At 45.5% G+C, this 20,450-nt stretch overlaps 1 protein-coding gene across 3 annotated transcripts in view; it reads right to left on the reverse strand.

Annotated features, from left to right (window-relative positions):
- Positions 1-6,093: 6,093 nt before the first annotated feature.
- The window catches only part of gnao1a (guanine nucleotide binding protein (G protein), alpha activating activity polypeptide O, a), a 61,685-nt gene continuing 47,328 nt past the window's right edge, over positions 6,094-20,450 (reverse strand). The window contains exons 5-8 of one of the 3 annotated variants that reach the window (XM_035525055.2): positions 19,416-19,544; positions 18,459-18,588; positions 14,646-14,799; positions 6,094-8,629 (exon numbers count right to left, since the gene is read on the reverse strand). In XM_035525055.2, the coding sequence (XP_035380948.1) occupies positions 8,442-8,629; positions 14,646-14,799; positions 18,459-18,588; positions 19,416-19,544 (601 nt within the window). In that variant the 3' untranslated portion in view covers positions 6,094-8,441. Of the gene's footprint in view, positions 8,630-10,026; positions 10,181-11,440; positions 14,162-14,645; positions 14,800-18,458; positions 18,589-19,415; positions 19,545-20,450 lie in introns of those variants that run through there. The other 2 variants (XM_035525054.2, XM_027003943.3) reach the window with 2 other exon arrangements.

A 20,450-nucleotide genomic window follows, 5' to 3' on the forward strand; every position in this document is an offset into this window, starting at 1 on the left:
CACTCCGGCGAAACTTCGCGCCCGTACAGTTGCACCGCTCCAGCGATGAAGTACCCCTGGACGGGTTCACACACACGCCGCTTCGCTTTTTAAGGCCACGCAAGTGCAAATTACACAAGCACAACACACATTATACCCAGTGCATTCGTATAAAATATATATGGAGTAAACTTGAAACTAATTAATTTGACCATGAACATTTCAAATTGTCACTTTATATTAAAATGATCATTAGACATAAAAAAATATATATGCTAAAGATAGATATGGTTAATAACTACAGTAACCTGCACTGACATTGGCTCGGCACTGAGGTTGAAGGTTCCACACGGGTTTATTTTGTCCCGGCGGACGCGCTGGAAGTCGAGATGTGGTTTTGTTTTTTTTTTCCTTTCATCGTGCTTGTTTTGAAGCTATGGCTTCCCCGAGGACAGGGGCACAGACGGGGAAGGCAAGCCGAGCACGAAGTAAACAGCGAATCCGAAAGCGTCGAAGGCCTCCAGGTTCCGTGGCATCGGGCGCTCTGTCCCGACTCCATCCCGTTCCCGATCCCGTTATTTATCGCAACCGTGCGCCTTTGCAGTAGTTCGCGCATTAAAACGTTATAGTGGGACATGGGCGAGAGAGAGAGAGAGAGAGAGAGAGAGCCAAAGAAATGAGCTAGGCTGGGAACTCCAGCATTAGTTTAAACTACTGCATGTATGCGATGTCGTATGGCGATGTCGTGTCGTGTCGTGTATGTCGCGATGCATTATGAACACGATCCGCTCCTGTTGTGCAGAATGCGCTTCCACGTGCAGGCACTGGCACACGCACGCTCTCCTCTTCTCTCCAGCTTGCGCCACCGCTCCTCGGGCTGAGACGTGCAGTGAGTAAATGTGTTAAAAGGCCGAGCTCAGTGCCAGATGCGGCGTGTGAGTGCTTTAATAGCACCACAAAACGCTCATTAATTAATGAAATATCCTGTGGTTACTGTCAGAGACGCGTTCTGACAGAGTGCTCTCAGTCTAAAGTCAGCGCCTGCTTCTATAGATTCCGACTGAGAACGCATTGCCGATAAGCAAGCACCAAAATAGAGCTTACTCCAAAACTAAAACAAATTACGGATTTTACTAGTTCAAATTCTCAAACTTATCTAGGCCACGAGAATGCCTTATGTGCTTCAAAGATCAATAGGCTGAGTGTATTTTGATCCGTTCTGAGGTAGATGTTTCATTCTGGCTCATACCTATATGAGAATTGTGAAACAAAGCTTATTTGGTTCGGCTTTATTAAATATTAAACTGTGCCATGCGAGTACGCTAGCAGCACATAATTGCGCTGCTGACTAAACATGTTTTGGTTTGTTGGCGTGTGTCTGGCTCAGGGGATGTCTGGATAATGATATGATTAAAACACCGCCAACAATTCAGTGAACAGTCCAAACATAGCTCTGCAAGTCGAAGCACAAGTTTTGCTTTCAATTTAAATATGCAGAAGTCGGATAAAACATTCACACTTAACAAAGGGCCCAATTTCGCACTTTGAACAAGTCGTTGTTATGCATCATTTCCATGCGTTCCTGACCAAAATCGGAAGCCAGTCCGGTATTTGTGCAAGGTTTTGTGCAAGTTCACCTCTGATAGGCCTGCTGCTTTAGGTCGTGCTTATCGAAGGACCGGCGCGCTCGGGCCCCCCCACACCGTGGCTATCTATCTGCTATCTTATTTCTAAAGCGAGAGAGAAGGTAATGTCTGTTCAGAATATACTCCAGAACTCGGCATTAGGATGAGCCCAGAAAGCGACGTCAGTGGCTGAGAATCGCACCCGTATCAGCGCCGGAGGTGATTCATGGTGTTACCGGATCTCCGAGGCTCTCCCGGTTCTCACGCGCGTAAACAGCCCTGGGCGCAGTGGCCGGAGCTGGACGCGCGCCCCGAGGAGCGCCCTCTCCAAACCCGGCGAGCGTGCCGCGAGCTCAGACGGCGAGACCGACCCGGTTTGGCAACGGTGTCCGTCAGTCTGGCCGGCCGGGGCAGAGCAAAATAACAACGCGGCCAGACTCTCACGTTTCAGGCGGGAAATCTCAGCCCGTTGGACGTGCGTCACACCAAGGTTAAAAGGGCATGTCGTGCCGGCTGGTGTATTTCGGGAAGGAAATAAAATGATATTCTTACTTACTTAGGCCGGCTGCCGAGTGGGCATAAGGATTATGTCACTAGGCTTCTCCAGCCCGGGCAAACGGTTTATGACAAGCCTGCTTATGAGACAAACTTGACATTTTGGTTACTAGTTGGAAAACCTTCGTGCTTGCATCGATTCGTTACGTTTCTAGTCACGAGTTTCGAGGCCGTCAACAATAACCGGCGAGATGTTGCAGTTCCACATCCGTCCGCCAGAGGGCCGGCTTGATTACGTTACCCATATAAACCCACTCTCTCTCTAACGATTATATTTAACAACAGCATTATATCATTTCTACAGCCTAAATACATCTAACCCAAGTCTACATCTATGATATATAATTATGCTTTAGTTTGAGTGTTTTTGAAAAATTACATAAACGATTTTAATAGCCTACATATTTCGTACATATCTGTAATTTCTATTTTATGCTTTTCAAAGATATGAAACATAACGCACCATCCAAATAAGTACAATATACAATACGTTTTTGTTGCAGGTTAGTGAGCGTCATTTTAAGAGTTGAAGAAGCCAGACACATGTGGGGCAAAGTGCGTCACAGAACATTGCCTCCTCGAGACATTAAAATGACAGGCGTGCTCTCGTGTTAAATATTGAGAAGAGCCATTCTCAAGAGCAATCTGTAGTCTGTTCGGTGGCTACAAACAGCTAAAATGCTTCCCCCAATTTATGTCATATTTCTTTCATATTCTGTCTGTCTTCTCCTTTCTCTACCTGTCTATAGTAAACATCCAACACAGCATACAGAAAATAACTGAGGAGAAACACTTCGTCTTAAAGGGAGCTTTCCTTCATGGTGTTCATGATAAAAATTCCAGACAAGAAAAAATTATTTGCCAAGGGAGCACATACATTTGAGATCTCTGAAGTACACTGAAGACCAAATATATAATATATATACACAAATCTCTCTTCGAGAATGTGAAATCATCATCAAGATTATTTTCCCTTGCTTTCCAACAGAGCGAGCCTCCTGTGATTTCAAACAGACAGGGCAATATGTCATGGCTATTGGGTCAACATTTGCTAAACTGAACTTCACTGGAGGCCACGTTTGAATGCTGTGGGCTTGAGGGCACACATGTGATGGCAGGGAAAGGTGTCACACGTGCACCCTGGTGCAGTGCAGCACCTCACCACCACTGGGGAACAAGAGAGCCGGCCAAATGGTTTCTATAGCAATGGCACTCTGGATGTTGACCTTTGGGGGATAAATGTGAGCAGCATCAGGGTCAGTAGAACACACAGGATCAGCGTAATGGACGGGTGATACACTCTATCTATTGTACCGCTCTTTTGTTAGAGTATGGAAAAATGTATGCTTGCAGCCTCCTGCATTTTGCACAAGGAATACCAATGACAGAGGCTGGGAGACCATTGTTCTCCCAATGCATAAAAGGAATGTTTTATTTGGGCTTAAGTGTAGCATCCTCGCCCTAAGACACATTTACCAAAAACAGAAAACGTGAAGTCTAAAATACAACGCTGCCACACACTGGGTCACCCATGTGTCCTGTTTGATCATTTTCTACTAAATAGAGTGAATGTAGTGGATTGTGTCTGGGTATGAAATAACAGAACCGCCCTTTAAAGATGGTGACAAAGTGCATGAAACTGTCTGTGATGTAAGCGGTAGGGATTGCTTGCTGAAGAAATCTGCACCAGGCCGTCTCCTAGCAACAGGCAGACGGTGGTGCTGCGCTATAAATAACTGTGTGCATGCGAGTGTGTGTGTGTGCGTGTGTGTGTGTAAAGCAAAGTAGCTTGCAGGGACAGGGACCAGAATTTTAGGGCATACCTAGGCATTACATAAGCATGTTATATTGCGTGTGGTTTGGATCGTAGAGCAGTTATGCATTGCTGTTCAGGGATGGGCAAGTGTATGTTCAAAGCAGTACACGTAGGATGCCATAGGCTGTGCCCGTAACCATAGTTACGGCTAGATAGTCACAGCAAATTAAACCAGTCAATAGAAAAGTGCAGAAGCGGAACTCTTCCCGCATGCCAGCGATGAACACACTGTGACAGACAGGTTGGATGTGGCATGGAAACCGTAGCGTACGTTCACAACGCTGGCATGCGCTCTCTGAGCATCCATGCTGCTCTTTCCGAGGTCTTGCCATTGTCATGTGGCTGACTGGAAAACAGAAAGAGGTTATTAGCCTCCACTGCCACAAGAGGGAGAAACGAGCTCTCATCCCAGCACTCCTTCAGATCTCACCTCCCCGGCCCTTCCGCGGCGTGCTCGTCAGCGTCTATCCTCCACCGCCCGCACCCTCTCTTCAGCCGAGGCATGGTGCTCTCTTTATACATCTTCAAAGGTGGCAACAGAAAAAAAGGCCTCAAGAAAAACTAAAACAGGATATGCGTCTCTGCAGTGCTCAAAATGATGCCAGAGATTTAGCTACAGATTATTTTACTGATCCAGTTCGGTGTTCGTTAGTTTGAGTATATAGCATTATTATTTGTATTTTTTATTCGTTACATTTATATAGTGCCTTTCTCGAACTCAAGGACCCTTTACAGAGATCAGCTTTTACAATCACTCGCACACAACCGATGATTTCTATAGCTATTAATAGAAAAAAACCTTCCTAAGTTCACAGTCATTTGAACAGATGCTGAAATACAGGGGCAATAACTGCTTTTCATCTTTATTCAAGTTGGGCACTTTTTGCTATTTCAACCTTTATTCCATATATATTCACACACACAATCAAGTCTTGCTCCATGGCAATTCATATTGTGCCAGTCCACATATCCTATACGACGATGATATAACATTGAAATCACTGTTGAAAAAGCAATCAAAAGCTTTTATGAAGGGTCAGCCAGACAGAATATGCCTCTCCTTCGCCTTTGTGTGGTGTGTCATCTTCCTCCTATACCTGCATATCACTGGTCCTGACGCTGCAGCTGTGGACTGAAGCGCCCAAGCTTTCCCCTGCCCCCTCCTCCCACCCGTACTCATCCGAGAAAATTCCCATCAGGCAACGGGGCTGCGCACCCGACTCCTGGCCAGATTCACCATGCTGGTCTCAGATGCACTTCCTGCAGCCCTGCGCTGAGCTCAGAGGCAGATGTCACCCCACAGGGGGAGGTTACAGGCTGGGGGAGTGCCTGGTCTCCTTGCTCATTGTGTCTTAATCAGGGGAACCCGAGCAAGACTTGGTTCAGTCAGGGTGGCCGGAGACGTGCCAAGGTGTGAGTTTCAAAGGCTGGAAAATTCCATACCACTTATCAGTGTCACATGCAATATAGACCTACATAAACCTGTGTGTGTGTGTGTATTTCTCCATCCAACATTATTGGCCCATTAGTACTGGTCCTGAATAGTGTATATACACTATTCTGTTCTGGTCTGTATATATTAATTAGATATGGAAAGCAGAGTTCTGTTTTAATTCGGCATTCATATTCTGAGACGTCTAACACATGCACTCTACAAAGTGTGTACTTTAATAATAGCCTTTGTTCTTTAGTTAATGCTTAACTAATGAACTTGCACTTTTTTGTCTAACGAGAGAAATATATTCTTGCTGTCATGAGTCATTTTCAGATTGGATATGCATATGGACTGCAATAACAACACGTAACTGTGTAAGCGTTGCATTTCAGTAGTGGCTTGCTGACTTTCTTTTGCCTTTCAGTAGTGGCTAACTGATATCCTTCTAGCTGATATCTTCCTACTGCCTTTCGGTTGCGGCTAGCTGACGTTCTGCTGCTCTTTTCTACAATGTCTGCTCGGAATGGTGGCCTGACCCGTCGATCATTTTGCACAGCCCTCCATATAGTTTTAAAAGCCTCATCAAAGTCAACGAGGATGCCCATGGGATTGGTTACAGTCCTGGAACCTCCGAGAGAGACAATAAAGAGTTTGACAGCAATGAAAAAGCAACAGGCTCGGAGTTTCGTAGTCATGAAAACTGTGGCTTTTAATGTAAACACTACATTCGATTGGTTTTCCAGCACGAACATCCCACATGAAAGAACAACCATTCACTAAAGAAGAGGGAGAAAGAAGGGAGAAAGAACCAGCACAGAAAGCATTCACTGGGAGAGGAAAAAAAAAAGACGAAAGAAAACCCGACGCTAGGGCCGAGGGGCGGGAGGACGAAAGAAACTCCGAAAGCCTAACCGGTATATGTCATTATACACAGTTCGTTATTTTTTTTCCGTCTTCTTTTCTCATAAGTCAGACTAAGAAGGCAGGAAAGAGGGAGAGGAGATACATCATTCCAAATCTACGTGTGTTGAGTGAGAGCTGTGCTTTTCTATGCAGACCTGGAAGGTGGGTGGTTTTTTTTTCTTTTCTTTTTATCTCGAGTAGTACAATTCCCCAAAAAGGAAAACAAAAATGCACGAGGAAGGGAAAGCGCGTGAAATCTGTACAGGCATGCGCAGCGGCCTGCCCTCTCCAGCACTGGGGTGGGGCCTGCGCACCAAAGGTTCTTCCAAAAATCAAACAAAACAAAAAAAAAATAGACACATATACCGTTATTCGGGTTAAGTAAATACACTGCAATGCAGGGCAAACAGGCAAAAAAAAAAGGGGGAAAAATTGGTACTGTTCAACATCAACGGTAAGTCAGTAAGAATGGTTCAAGAGTGGATCGCAGGAACTCTTGCAAAAAACTTTTTTAAAAAAGGGGGAAGAGAAAAAAAAAGTTCCTCAGCTACAAAGCACAAGAAATATACCTTTAATAATATTACAGGATCATCCTCGATATTGTTATTATCATCATCATCGTTATTGTTGTCATAATCATTGTTTGTTTGTTTTTTTCGGATTAAGTCTACTTGTAAAGATTCTAGAACCAGAAGACTGGATCTACAGGTTTCTACAGACACGCAGCCCAGTGACCATCACCCATACGGCACCATATCATTGGCTGCTTTTCCTTAGCCCCGCCCCCAAACGCCTCCCTCGCCCACCCAACGTACCCAACGCTCTCTTTTCGTTGCGGCTGTGCATCTTTCTTGTTTTTTTCTTTGTTTTCCTTTTTACTTTTTTTTTTTTGTCTTTTTTTGCCCCCCCTTTTTTTGTGGGTTTTATTATTATTGTTTCCTCAACATCATCTAAGTGAAGCAGGTAGCGTTTTCTTCATACAAAGGCTGAAGGTTCATGCTATGTTTGAGAGGACCAGTGAGAGAGGACTGACTCCATTACCCAGCCTGGAGAACAACTAAAACAGGACATTCAGGAAGGCAGGACAGAACGGGGACAGGGGGAGCTATCGGGAGGATGGGGTAAATGGGAAGGAGGTACATGGGACAGACAATCAATAAATTAATTAATAAATTAATTAACAAATTTAAAAAAAAAAAAAAGTAGAGGTTCCTTACACGACAGTGTTAATAGATTTTCATTATAGCGACCTAGTGTTGGGAGAACTATTCCCAGACCCACCGTTCTTAGAAGGTTGGCACCGATATCACAGATCAGACCTGGTCAGTGGGCTCAGTCATACGCAATATGGCCCCAGACATATGCAGCAAATATAGCTGGCCTACTCCAGTGACAGGAACGAACAGAGTGAACAAGACCCAACAAAACAAGGAGAGAGGCCTGTGGGGTGCAACCCTTGGGGTTTCCTTTCTCTACAACGTGGAGCTGCTGAACAGAACGAACCAGAATCATTACGAAATCCCAGTCTGATAAAAACCCGAAGAACAGGGGAACGCTACAACCGCAGTTTGGCTTGACTCACGCTAACTGTTGTGCTCATGCCTAGCTTAACTGTAGAAGCCATGGATACAGCTGTCGTATTTTTTTCCCGCCATTGCGTCATTACCATAACATTGTATACTCAGGCAAAACATGTTACCAGTCAGCCCCCTGACTGATATGCACGTAATAAATATACATACAATAAACAAAAACATAAAAACATAGTAAAAGAAAGACATTTTGAGAACAAAAATGAAGATTGTTTAGTTAAAACAACATAAAAGACAGTGGGAAATGTGAAAACAGAACACCAATCAGCAAAGAAGGAAATAAACATAAAACAACAAAAAACAAAGAAAACGGGTCCCAACTTTGTTCTAGAACCGTAACGGCTGGGTTTCTATAAGAAATCAGTTCTGTTGGCAGCTCTTTGAAAGACAAACTAAAAACATTTTTATATATATAATATTTATATATATGTATATGTATATGCCTATTTTTAAATTATTATTATCATTTACCAACTTGCATTTTCAATAATATTCATTTCCAAAGGGTTGGCTCGAGTGCGAGGGGGGGGGGGGGCTCAGTACAAGCCGCAGCCTCGCAGGTTGTTGGCAATGATGATGTCAGTGACGGCGTCAAACACCACCTGGATGTTTCCTGTATCCGTGGCGCAGGTCATGTGACAGTAGATCTCTTTATTGGGCGAGCGGTTCTTGCTCTCGAACTGTGCTTGGATATAAGCTGCCGCGTCATCGTAAGTGTTCGGGCCTGCAGAGGGGGGGGTGGGGGTAGAGATACGACATCAGCGTGAAGAGTTTAACCAGCAAGCGCACAACCTTCTCCAAGAAGTCCAACCCAGCCAATAAGCAGTTAGTATTTGACGTTAAATATTGTCGTATTAAGTGTGTCCACTGTAAGACGGACATGAAAATGAAAAGGAAAAAATAATAATAATAATCGCCTCCGTTATCGCAAAGGCTTTCAGTTCCACCTGTCTCCCAATACTACGCTCATCTCTCCCTCATATTTTTGGACGGGGTGGGCAGACTTAGGGGATGGCACACACACACACACACACCTTCTGGAGGCTATAGAGGCCTGTTCTTCTATGGAAATATCACATCAGGATGTTCACACACTGTGGAGAGCTCCCTGGGGCTCCCCTCGCCGTCGCCGGCTCACATCATGCCCATTTAGAGCCACTCTCAGCCCCTCTACGTATCCCGCTCTTCCCTGTCTTTAAAGCCGGCCCCTTTCCCCTGCTCTGGTGCAACACATCTCGCTGTTAGACAAGAGCACGGTGTGACTGCCCGCCTTGAAACGAGCTTTCTGGCATGAGTGATAACTGCAGGGATGCTGGGCAGTGGGGCGTGGAGGGTGAGCGTTTGGGAACAGCTCTAGACAGGACAGCAGCCCCTAGGGGCCATCTCTTCCCCACGGTTTCCCAAGCGTGGCCCCGTCACTAGCCTCTTGCAGACAGCACACACCCAGTCGGGCCAACGGCGTGTCTGGAGCGTGCGGAGCGAGAGAAAGACACAGAGGCCGTCTTTTGGAGTTTCTGAAGCCTTACCATGAAACTGACAGGATGGTACTTCACCTTGCCTGCCTCACCAATCCAGATATTGTTAGAAAATGCATTTTAGACACTTGAAGAGCCACACAAGCCCCATCATGGCCCAACACAGAAAGATCACTGGGCACACTGGTTCGACACCCTCACGGTGTGAACAAAGGAAAGACGGGTCATGTTTCTTCAGGCCACTACCACGACCTTTTCCCAGTCGGAGAGCTGGATCCTTTCACACATGTAGCTCATTGAGACTTGTGGCCATCATCCTGCTGTGGTAAAAATCACTGATTTCCTTGAAAGATTTATAACTAGTCAAGGCCAAACCTCAGGCAATTTCATTCCCATGATGACGACTCAAAAACCGAATTCTGAATCCTGAACTCAAACTCCTCAGCATGATCCAACAAACACAACCTTACCTCAAGTCCAATAACAGCACAGAATTCAGCTTCATTTTCCATTCGAGCTTTGGGAAGCTTCAATGTGTGGAACGGGCTTTGGAAACCAAGCCAGTCAACGGTATGACAATGGCCTGGTGTGTCTGAACAAAGATGAGACTGTGATATTATCCAGGTTTATCCGGGTGTGTTCTTACCCGTGTACTCCGGGAAACAGATACTCAAGGGTGATTTCTTGATCTTTTCAGCGAACAGGTCTTTCTTGTTGAGGAAGAGAATGATGGAAGTGTCAATGAAGAATTTGTTGTTGCAGATGGAGTCGAACAGCATAAGAGACTCGTGCATGCGATTCTGCAGGGGAACAGGAGAGAGAGAGAGAGAGAGAGAAGGGAAGAGACACAGAGACAGAGAGAGAGAAACGCAAGAAAAGGTTAGCGAGAGAAAATGAGCTCAAGAGCGGACAAGGCCGAAGTGAGGGGCCAAACCACGGCCCGCAAACACAGAGGCGCGAGCAGGGAGCAGACGCCCTGCCCTGGTCTGACATGGGCACTGCAGACTGCAAGCGCTAGGCGCTGAAACTACAGATACCTGCTGACGTGGGAAAGCGTAACCGTTTTAGGCACGAGGCCGTGCTTTCTGTGGGTGCCAAAAAAAAAAAGATGTGGAGGGGTGCACAGAACGAGGGGGGAAAAATAGAGGGAAAGAGATAGAGAGAGAGAGAGAGAGAGAGAGAGAGAGAGAGAGAGAGAGAGAGAGAGAGAGAGAGAGAGAGAAGCCTGAGGCATAAACAGGTCCACCCTTTCTTGTGGCACTTTATTGCTTTATTCATTTATTTCATATAAATACGTACACACAAATACACATCTATTATTCAATAAATAATTACAAACAATCAAAGACACTTTACCACAGCAGACAGACCAAACTGATAAGTACACCTCGGAGCACAAACAGGAGAGAGTACAGATCCAAGTGGAGCCGAACTCGGACCTGGAAGGGGAGACAGACGGCACTGTGATGCCACACTCTGCATTTGGCACTTCCATCGACACTAATTATTTCTCTAATCCAGATTCTTCTAATTCAGGACGACGTTATTTAAAAACGACTATCCAAATGGGCTGCAGGTGATTTGTTTGGAAGAAGTTGCGCGTTTTGGATAAATGTCAAATACCAGTAGTGTTGATGACCCTTGCACTGACCTGGGTACGTGCAAGGAGGCAGAGGCTAGCTGAAAGATATTTGTACACTTCTGGCTACTGAAAAACAGCATCGGAATTTCACAGTCCCCTCACAGCCATTCTGAAAATGCATTTTCTACTACTGAAAACTATCAAATATGACATGAAATGAATCTTTTCTATTTAACTGCCCAAAATTAGACCACAGCACCAGCTGCTGTAGTGCAGGTAAAACCAAAGCAGCCATGGGTCATTAGTCACACAGCAGGGCATGGACCCAGTTACCCACAAATCCATTTACCTACACAGATGCAAAAAAACCCAAAACCCTTCAACTTCCTATCAATCTTAGCACCGACATTTCATATCCTCCTTTTTGCTCTAGACGCGCAAACCGATACCCATCATTCTCTAAACCAGGAACAGAAAGCTCGGGGTCCATTACTCAGGCGGAAGGGTATGCTACACAGAGAGACTCATAAAACAGTCGGCTCGGCAGCAGAGAGAGAGAGCGAGTGAGAGACGAAGAGAAAGAAAAGATGGACGGAAAGAGAGAGAGAGAGATAGGAAGCGAAGGGGGGCAGGGGGAGAGAAAGATAACCAGGAAGCAGAGAGAAACTGCAGAAGGCCAGGCTGCTGTAAGATCCATGACACCAGCAGGAGGTGGGGTCCAGGGTTTGTTTTGCCTCTAATGACTGCGATAACGACATTCCCGCCGAGAGACTGAACGGGAGCCGCGTAACCCTGGTGGGCTCACCGTGCCCACGACGCTGTGATGTCACTGGGGACTTCCGCTGCACCCCTGCTGGCCAGTGCCAGCGGGTCAGCCCACAGACCACGAGTCTCTCTGGTCAAAAACGACTGGCTCGTGGTCTATTATTATACTGTCATGATGCGTCATTCAAAATTCTTCAGAATCCAGAATATGGTACCATATGTACGTAATTACCATGCTTTTCGGTCTTGAAGGGCTCCGTGTAAGGAGCAAACAGCTACAGTGGCTGAGGAAAGTAAAGATAAGCCCCACAAGATAACAGTGTTCGCAGTGTGGAAAAAAATAAGATGTCTATAGCAAAGTGTGTGCTACCATTACTGAACCCCCCCCCCCCCCCCCCAGGCTATCTGCTTAGTGACTTCTGCTCCACTGTTCCTGTTCCACTGCTTTCTCCATGGATGCTGTTATTTATTAGGCAACAGACAGAAAGAACTCGGCGACCTTACATTACACCCGCCCTCCCTGCAGGTCTCTGCAACTGCTGCTACAGCAGCTGTTTTTCGTTCTAATTAATTCACTAATCCACACTTCCGCTCTTGGTAGCCACGACTTTCCACCATCACAGAAGCCTGCCCTGTCCAGCCTCACGTCCTGGCCTGCGCATCCTGATCAGTCCTGTTCTCTCGGCGACATCCTTTCTCCCGGTGACAGAATGACTGAGCACTTGTGAGGACAGGTATAGCAGGACCATCAACCCCCCCATACATACACACACACACATACACACACACACACACCTCCCCCCAGCACACACTTTGCAACAGGCAATCAGGCAGGGGACGTGGGGGACAGAGAGAAAGACTCTGATTAGAGGCTTTCACGGGGCTAAATTACAGGCCACAGCCAAAATAAACAGCAAACAACCTGAGGTGAACCAGCTGAGCCACCGTGACACCATGATTACACTCCAAGGAGTGACACGCGGCCTCACGCTCTCCCGGGCAGGCCCAGCCTACAGCAGCCTCAACCGGTTTAAGAACTGGTCTCAGATCAGCAGAAAGGCCATCTCTACCACAGCCGCCAGCTTCAGGTTATGTCTACTCTTTCAGCTGCCTACACCAAAAGGAGAATTCTTGTTTTAAAGCAGAACATTTCTTCAGACCAATATAACACTATAAGTCATTTAAAACAGTCCAGAACACATTATAATACATTTATAAATATTTCATGGTACCACCATGATTATAATTAATTAATCGTTCTCATTATATAGCTGTTATTATTATTATTATTATTAGTAGTAGTAGTAGTAGTAATATACCACAGCTACCTTAACCATTCCTATGACTAAGAACCAGATCAATCCCGAATGCTAGGTATCTCCACCCTAATCAATCACACCTAATCCAGGATATCAAGCTCTTTAGTACCGTCTCAAGTTATAGGGCCAGGTGCTTTTGATCCAAGCTCTGTCTGAGCAGAACTGGCCACTCTGTTGTAAGAGGTTGAAGAGTATATCATATCATGTAATCTGATAGCTCTGATTGCATATGGAGAGCCCACTGGACTTTTCTCCTGGACACCGAGACGGCCTGATTTTAGCACTAGCCTACGGCAATAGCTTTAATGTCATTTAAATGCCACAGAGTTTCATCAACATTCAAGTCTCGAACATGCCCACATCTTATCTGCGGTGGCACTCCTATAAATACCAGACGGGTCTAAAAGATACCATTATCTATCATATAATATACAAGTAATACAGCAATAATGCCCATTTATGTTTTTTTAAAAAAATGCTAAATGGTTTTATGTCTTTCTTAGTACAACAAAAATGTAATTTATCCAGGACAGACTGCACGATGTGATGAATTACATGGTTTTTGGACTAGATGACAAGGGCACATATAAGGAGTATATGACTGAGCTTCACAGAGTCTGCCATTGTAATTCCCACCGACATCTCACCCAACCTCCACACCGGTAAACCATGACGGAGAGGCGGAACAGGAGAGGGAAATGTGAAATACACGTGACGCATCGTGCCAAGTTGACTAGCTGGGTCCAGACATTTGGATTAAATTTTAGCTCTCCACTGGCGATTACCGCAGGGGAAAGTCTACGTTTAGGCTCGAGTCATTGGCTGTCTGCTGCCACCGGGGAGCTGGATGTCGAGGATTACAAACAGAAGAACAGTACAGCAGGGCGAGGGGGCGTAGTCGCCACGGCGCCCGGTTGCCAGCCAGGCTCAGTACAGGCCGCAGAAGCGCAGGTTGTTGGCGATGATGACGTCGGTGACCGCGTCAAAGACGAACTGGATGTTGTTGGTGTCGGTGGCGCAGGTGGTGTGCGCGTACACCTCCTTGTGGAGGGACTTGTTCTTGCTTTCGTACTGCGACTTGACGTAGGCCACCGCCTCCAGGAAGGTGTCCGGCCCTGGAGCGCAGCGCGAGGCAGACGGGAGGAAGAGGGGCGGGCGAGGAGAGCCGAGCACGGGAGACGCGGGCAGGGCCGCGAGCAGAGGGATGTTTTGCAAAAGTGCAAAAACAGGAAGATCAGAGGCATAAAAAGAAAAAAGCAACAGGAGAAAAGCAGTGGAAAGGGGGGGGGGAAGGGGGGGGGGAGAAAAGAACATTATAAACCCTGACTGTAAAAACACAGCACACACAATGATGCATCGCATAACAGGCTAGAGGCCCCACGCTGTGTGTGTGTGTGTGTGTGTGTGTGTGTGATGAGATGTGGTAGTACAGTAACGGTGTGCCAGGACAAGTGGGTACCAACTTGTACAGGATTAAAAAAAAAATAAATTTAAAAATTGGAGGGAGGAGTTTTCCGTTGTTGCATTTTTTCTTTCATCTCTTCCCTCTTTCTCTCCCCCCTTTCCCCATGGGCAAGCCCATTTTAATGGGGAATTTACCTGTGTACTCAGGGAAGCAGATAGTTAAGGGGGATTTCTTTATTTTCTCCTCAAATATGTCCTTCTTGTTTAGGAAAAGAATGATGGAGGTGTTTGTGAACCACTTGTTGTTGCAGATGCTGTCAAAAAGCTTCAAGGACTCGTGCATGCGGTTCTGTGGGGTCGAAAGAAAGAGGACCGATCAGAAAAAGTCTGTCGGCTCAGCATTTCGCACACACACACACACACACACACACACACGCGCACACACACGCGCACACTCAGATGCAACCAGAATACTGTGTGTGGAGGTACAAACAGTGAAAAGGAAAGCAGTATTAAAAAGTAAAATAGAAAAATATGAAAATGCCTCATTTTAAAAGTGAATTAATTACTCAGAATACCATATCCCTAGGCAAGGCGATGCATTATGCAAATTTGCTTCATCATCATCAAGAGGACAGTAATTGATTCACTAGACTATGTTTATGTTAAATACATGTTTCTGGGTAGAATAATTATTAATCAGCTTGGTGACAGTTGGAAGCAGACACTTTAGTTGAAGGTCACAATTTTAGCAGTAGTGGGAGGAACCAGTGACTACAGAGCTCACGTCCAATCACATTTGACTACAGAGCTCACATCCAATCACATGTGACTTCACAATTGCAGCAGCAGTAGGCAATTTTCAGTGGAATTCAAGAACATTTTCCCCTAAGAAATGGGATGCTGCTGAAAGATTAATACAAGATTAATTAAATCTTTCAGTAAAGATTTTTCATCTTTCAGTGAAAAAAAAAAAGTCTCTCTCTGACTCACTCACACACACACAAGCATTAGCAAAAGATGTAAAGAAGAGCGCTGCTTTCAACTCATCTCATTTTCACTGGGGATTGCTGGTTAAAAAGTAGGGTTCATACCTGCTCTGGAGGAGGGGCCATCTGGAGGGCTGGCTTTTGGCGTTTTAGCGATTGGTGATTGGTTAGAGAGCAGAGCCGAGGGCGAGAGGTGGCGAGGGAGGAGCTGAGACGATCAGAGGGAGGCGGAGACGCAGGGGAGGCAGCAGGAGGCCGCAGGACGCACAGGCATCGTATCGCAACGCTCCCACACCCCCCCACACCTCACCTGCCAGAGGCAACACACATGCAGTGTCCCCACAGCTAGGGGGCGAAAGAGAGCGCGAATCCGGGTACAAAAGCTCAAAGAAGAATGCGGCTCCAGAGGGAAACGAGATGGGCGTCACACAGTCTCGTGCACATCACATACGGGAACAGATACGGTGTTAGTGGTAAATGAGTGTGTCCGAGTGTGTCTGAGCAAGACATCGAGAGAGAGAGAGAGAGAGAGAGAGAGAGAGAGAATGAGGGAAATGTACTCAGAAGAAGTGAAGGAGACGAATGGAGAAGAGGGAAAAAAAATACCACTGGAACAGTAAGGTAGCAAGTGAGAAGAGAAATGTACAGATTGAGAGCGAGAGAGAGAGCACAAGAGCGCAAGCCGTGTTTGTAAGCATGTTTGGAAGGTGTGGATGGGTTCCAGGTCTTAACCTCATAGATCTGACCAGTTCCATCTCCTACATGGTTTCTGCATATATACATGAATATCATCCAGCAGCACCAGGACTGAGAGGCATTTTGCAGACACTCCACCATTTCACCATAAGCGTTCGTATAATTAAAGTAGAAGCCAGCAAAGTCATTAAAGCATTGATATTCTGTCCCCAGAGTCATTTAAATATCATTACGTTTTGTCATCGGCGTGTGTGTATGCACTGATCCAAGTCTAGTGGCTACATAAATGAACATGTTTCATCGCTGAAGGTGAGGCAATAAATACTAGTTTCAGTCTAACGTAATCTGATGTGAAAAGCAAAGGACTGTGGGAGGATAGTAAGGACTTTTATGGCAGTCTCTTAACACCTGACTACAAGTCTAGCTGAGGATGCACATTTAGTTCTTTTCTCTGCTACCTCTCTCTCTCATATACATACACACACACACACACACATATATATATGTATGTATATATACATACACACACACACATATACATGTATATCTACCCATCATCTACCTCTCTCGCTATCTCTCTATATATCTATCTATATATCTATCTATATCTATATATCTACCTGTCTACCTTTCAATTATCTACTTCTCTATCATCTACCTTTTTATCCATCTGTCTCTCTATCCATCTGTCTCTCTATCTATCTGTCTCTCTATCTATCTGTCTCTCTATCTATCTGTCTCTATCTATCTGTCTCTATCTATCTGTCTCTATCTATCTGTCTCTATTTATATATCTACCTCTATCCATCTTTCTATCCTTCTATGTGCTGATAACAAAAAAAAAATGAAGAATGCGCTTAGGTGTTTGTAGCTGCTCTCATGCAAAATCCCACCAGTTGATTCACTAAGTTAACACAGTTCTACACAGCCATATGGAAAACACACAGTGATGCACTATTTGAATGTAGCAGTGACATCTAATAACTTATGTTGTTTCATATACATTTCAGTATCTCCAATAAAGTGTGCAAACTGTACATACAAATTTAACTTGCCAGATTTTTCTTTTTTGCAAAAGAATACTGTTCCAGCTAAATGCCATAAATATACATTTCTGTACCTCCTGCCATGAGATATATATTTATGGCATTTAGCTGGAACAGTATTCTTTTGCAAAAAAGCCTCCTCTGAAAAATCTGGCAAGTTAAATTTGTATGTACAGTTTGCACACTTTGTGTTGTAGATTCGATTTGAATGGATATTATTTCCATCAACATTATTGCCCAAACAAAGGGAAAATATGTTTCGAGACCCAGAAGAGTCATTAAATGAGTGCCAATGTCCCTGCGCAGAGATGTTGGACAGAAATGGGCAGCGGATGGGAAGCCACTTTTGGAGTCAGCAGAACAGCACATAAAAGGGTCTGGCAACATGTGGAAAAGATTCTCTGGTCTAATGAGAAGAAAACTGAAGTGTCTGTGCAGAACAGCGAGTACCGTGCAGCCAAGAACATCCCCACCCGCCTAAGGCCGTCCCTGCGGTAAAGCGCAGTGGTGGGGGTGTGCCTCAGTGGCAGGGACAGGGTGACTAGGAACACCTGAGGGCCAAATGAATGCGGCCAAATGCAGAAACATCCCTGAAGGAAACCTCGTCCAGGGCGCACGCCAACTCGGACCGGGGTGACCGTTCACCTTTCAATGCAACAACAACCCGAAGCACACTGCCAAAATAACGCTGAAGTGTCTCAAAGGCAAGTCTCCGGATGTCCTTGAGAGGCCCATCTAAAGCCCGGACGCAAATCCCCACTGGGCAAGAGCGGAGCAACCTGAAGACGGCAGATCACAGACGCTAACTCTCTGATCTGATGGAGCTTATATAGATGAAGTTTATATAGTTGCATCTAATAAGACTCCCAGCTGTAATTTGCTTTGCCGCCAAGAGTGATTAAGAGTAGAGTTGATGGGTAAAATTGCAATTATATCCATTCAAAATCAAATCCACAACACAAAGTGTGGAACAAGAGGTCTGAACATGGCCTGAACCACCCTGTAGAATCCTGTATGATAGAATTAAGCAATATAGAAATAAAGCAAAACAAAGCAACCTCTCTTACATTTGTGGTGAAATAAACCACAAATGATGTGAAGAGATCTGTGTTGTTTTACACGCAATTTATAGACTTGAGTATGTATGTAGTAATGAGAGGTGAGAGAGAGAGAGAGAGAGAGAGAGAGAGAATGTGTTTGTGTGTGTGTTTGTTTGTTTGTGTGTGTGTGTGAGAGAGAGAGTGTGTGTGTGTTGGCGAGAGGGCAGATGTACTCACCGTGGTCTCATCTTCATGGAGCACCTGGTCATATCCACTTAGAGCTACACAGAAGATGATGGCAGTCACGTCCTCAAAGCAATGGATCCACTTCTTCCTTTCTGACCTCTGACCTCCAACATCAAACAGCCTACAAACACATGACATGGTATAATTGCGTGCCCCTTACCCACCACCCCCAGCTACACTGTACTTCAGTACAGTGTTCATGTCCATACACCATAACTAGAAGAAAGATTTCGCCTGGAAGGGTTCGGAGTGCAGCTCACATGGGGTTCGGCAGGCTCACGTGTATGACTCAGTCCAGGAAGGACTTGATAATTAACTAACGAGCTGAACCAGGTCAGGAGGTGAATCACAGAATCATTCCAGTAAAGGTCTACAGTAATTCAACCACTGTCGTAGAAAAGCCTCTCTGAAATGTGATCCCTTAACACTGTAAACTGCTACCTAACGCTCCAACGTGAAGAGGGTTATTTTAGGGACCGGATGCAGCGTACACTTCTGTAACTGGGTCTTATGCTCAGATGACTGGGTTTCAATAACAGCTGTATGCATTATTGCTGCGATACTGATGGGTAGCCGAGGCATCTGTTGTGGCTCCTGACCCTGTTTTGTATAGTAAGGCTACGTTTAGGCCAAGGGTGAATAAGATGTGTATCATCAACAACTCCATTTGACTCCCTTCACAACTGATCTTTGTCAGAGTTAACAGTGTAATCACTTTCAGATAACAGTGTTATAAATTCACTTGATCTGGGTGGTTACATCGTCAGGCAGGGAGCTTAAATGAAGGACTAGACTACTGTAATGTCATTACTGCTATAAGGCTCATTCCTCAGCACAACACAGGGGAAAAGGCACAATGTCTTCTGGACTTAAGCACCAAGGTGTAATGTTATAATGTTGACCTTTAATAATATAAGACACAAAACTGGACTGGACAGAAGAACATACCGGAAGTGCAGGTTCTTGAAGGTGAAGTGGGTCTCTACAATCCCAGTAGTCTTCACTCGGGTCCTCAGGATGTCCTGTTCTGTGGGTTGGTAGTCTGCAGCACCAATCCTATCTAAACTATCTAGATAACTGAGAGAGAGAGAGAGAGAGAGAGAGAGAGAGAGAGAGAGAGAGAGAGAGAGAGAGAGAGAGAGAGGAGTGAGTATTTTGAAAGTTACCAAAAAGGGGGGGAAATCATATTGCAGTACTCACAAGGCACTAAATGATGCTATTCACCCTGATGGACTGTAAAATAAATGACTTTGTTAGGTAAAAGAGATTAATCACATGTGCATTCATTTATTGTAGCTCATCTCATACACATCAAAGGCAGGCCTGTAGTTGGGTCTGGAGCCAACACGTCACTCTTCCCCGCAGTGCACTGGGGGCAGAGTGCAGTACCACACCCGTGCACTGGGGGCAGAGTGCAGTACCAAACCTGTGCACTGGGGGCAGAGTGCAGTACCAAACCTGTGCACTGGGGGCAGAGTGCAGTACCAAACCTGTGCACTGGGGGCAGAGTGCAGCACCACACTAGGCATGACTGCATCCTGTCTCAGCAGTCTCTCAGCCACCTCTCCCCTGCACGCGTTGTCAGCCCTGCAGGGATCTGGCCTAACGGCCTGTACAGCTCTGGCCGCAAAACACCAAACTGCTGCTACGTTTTGGCAGAAATGGAGGTGGAGAAGCGTAAGCCATTTATCTCAGGCAATGAAAAGAGTCAGAACAATAAGGGCTGGAGCTGGACATCCTGCCAGTGTCTGAATGACCTTGTTACCTACAAATGAGGTGAAAGGACCAAGCCAACAACACAAACACTTTTGATCGTAAACTATTCGTCAATCCTGAAGTTCATATCAGGAATGAAGCAGATCAGACGTAAAACACAGACGCTGTTGGACATCCGTCATGGACAGAAGATTCAGCTCCTCCCCGAGTCTGTCTCCCCGCATCTCGCTCCGTCTCCTCGTCTGTCCATCTTTGCTGCTCTCTCAT

Source organism: Electrophorus electricus, chromosome 6 (genome assembly GCF_041902795.1).
Source record: "Electrophorus electricus isolate QZ-2024a chromosome 6, ASM4190279v1, whole genome shotgun sequence".
Taxonomy (NCBI): Eukaryota; Metazoa; Chordata; class Actinopteri; order Gymnotiformes; family Gymnotidae; genus Electrophorus; species Electrophorus electricus.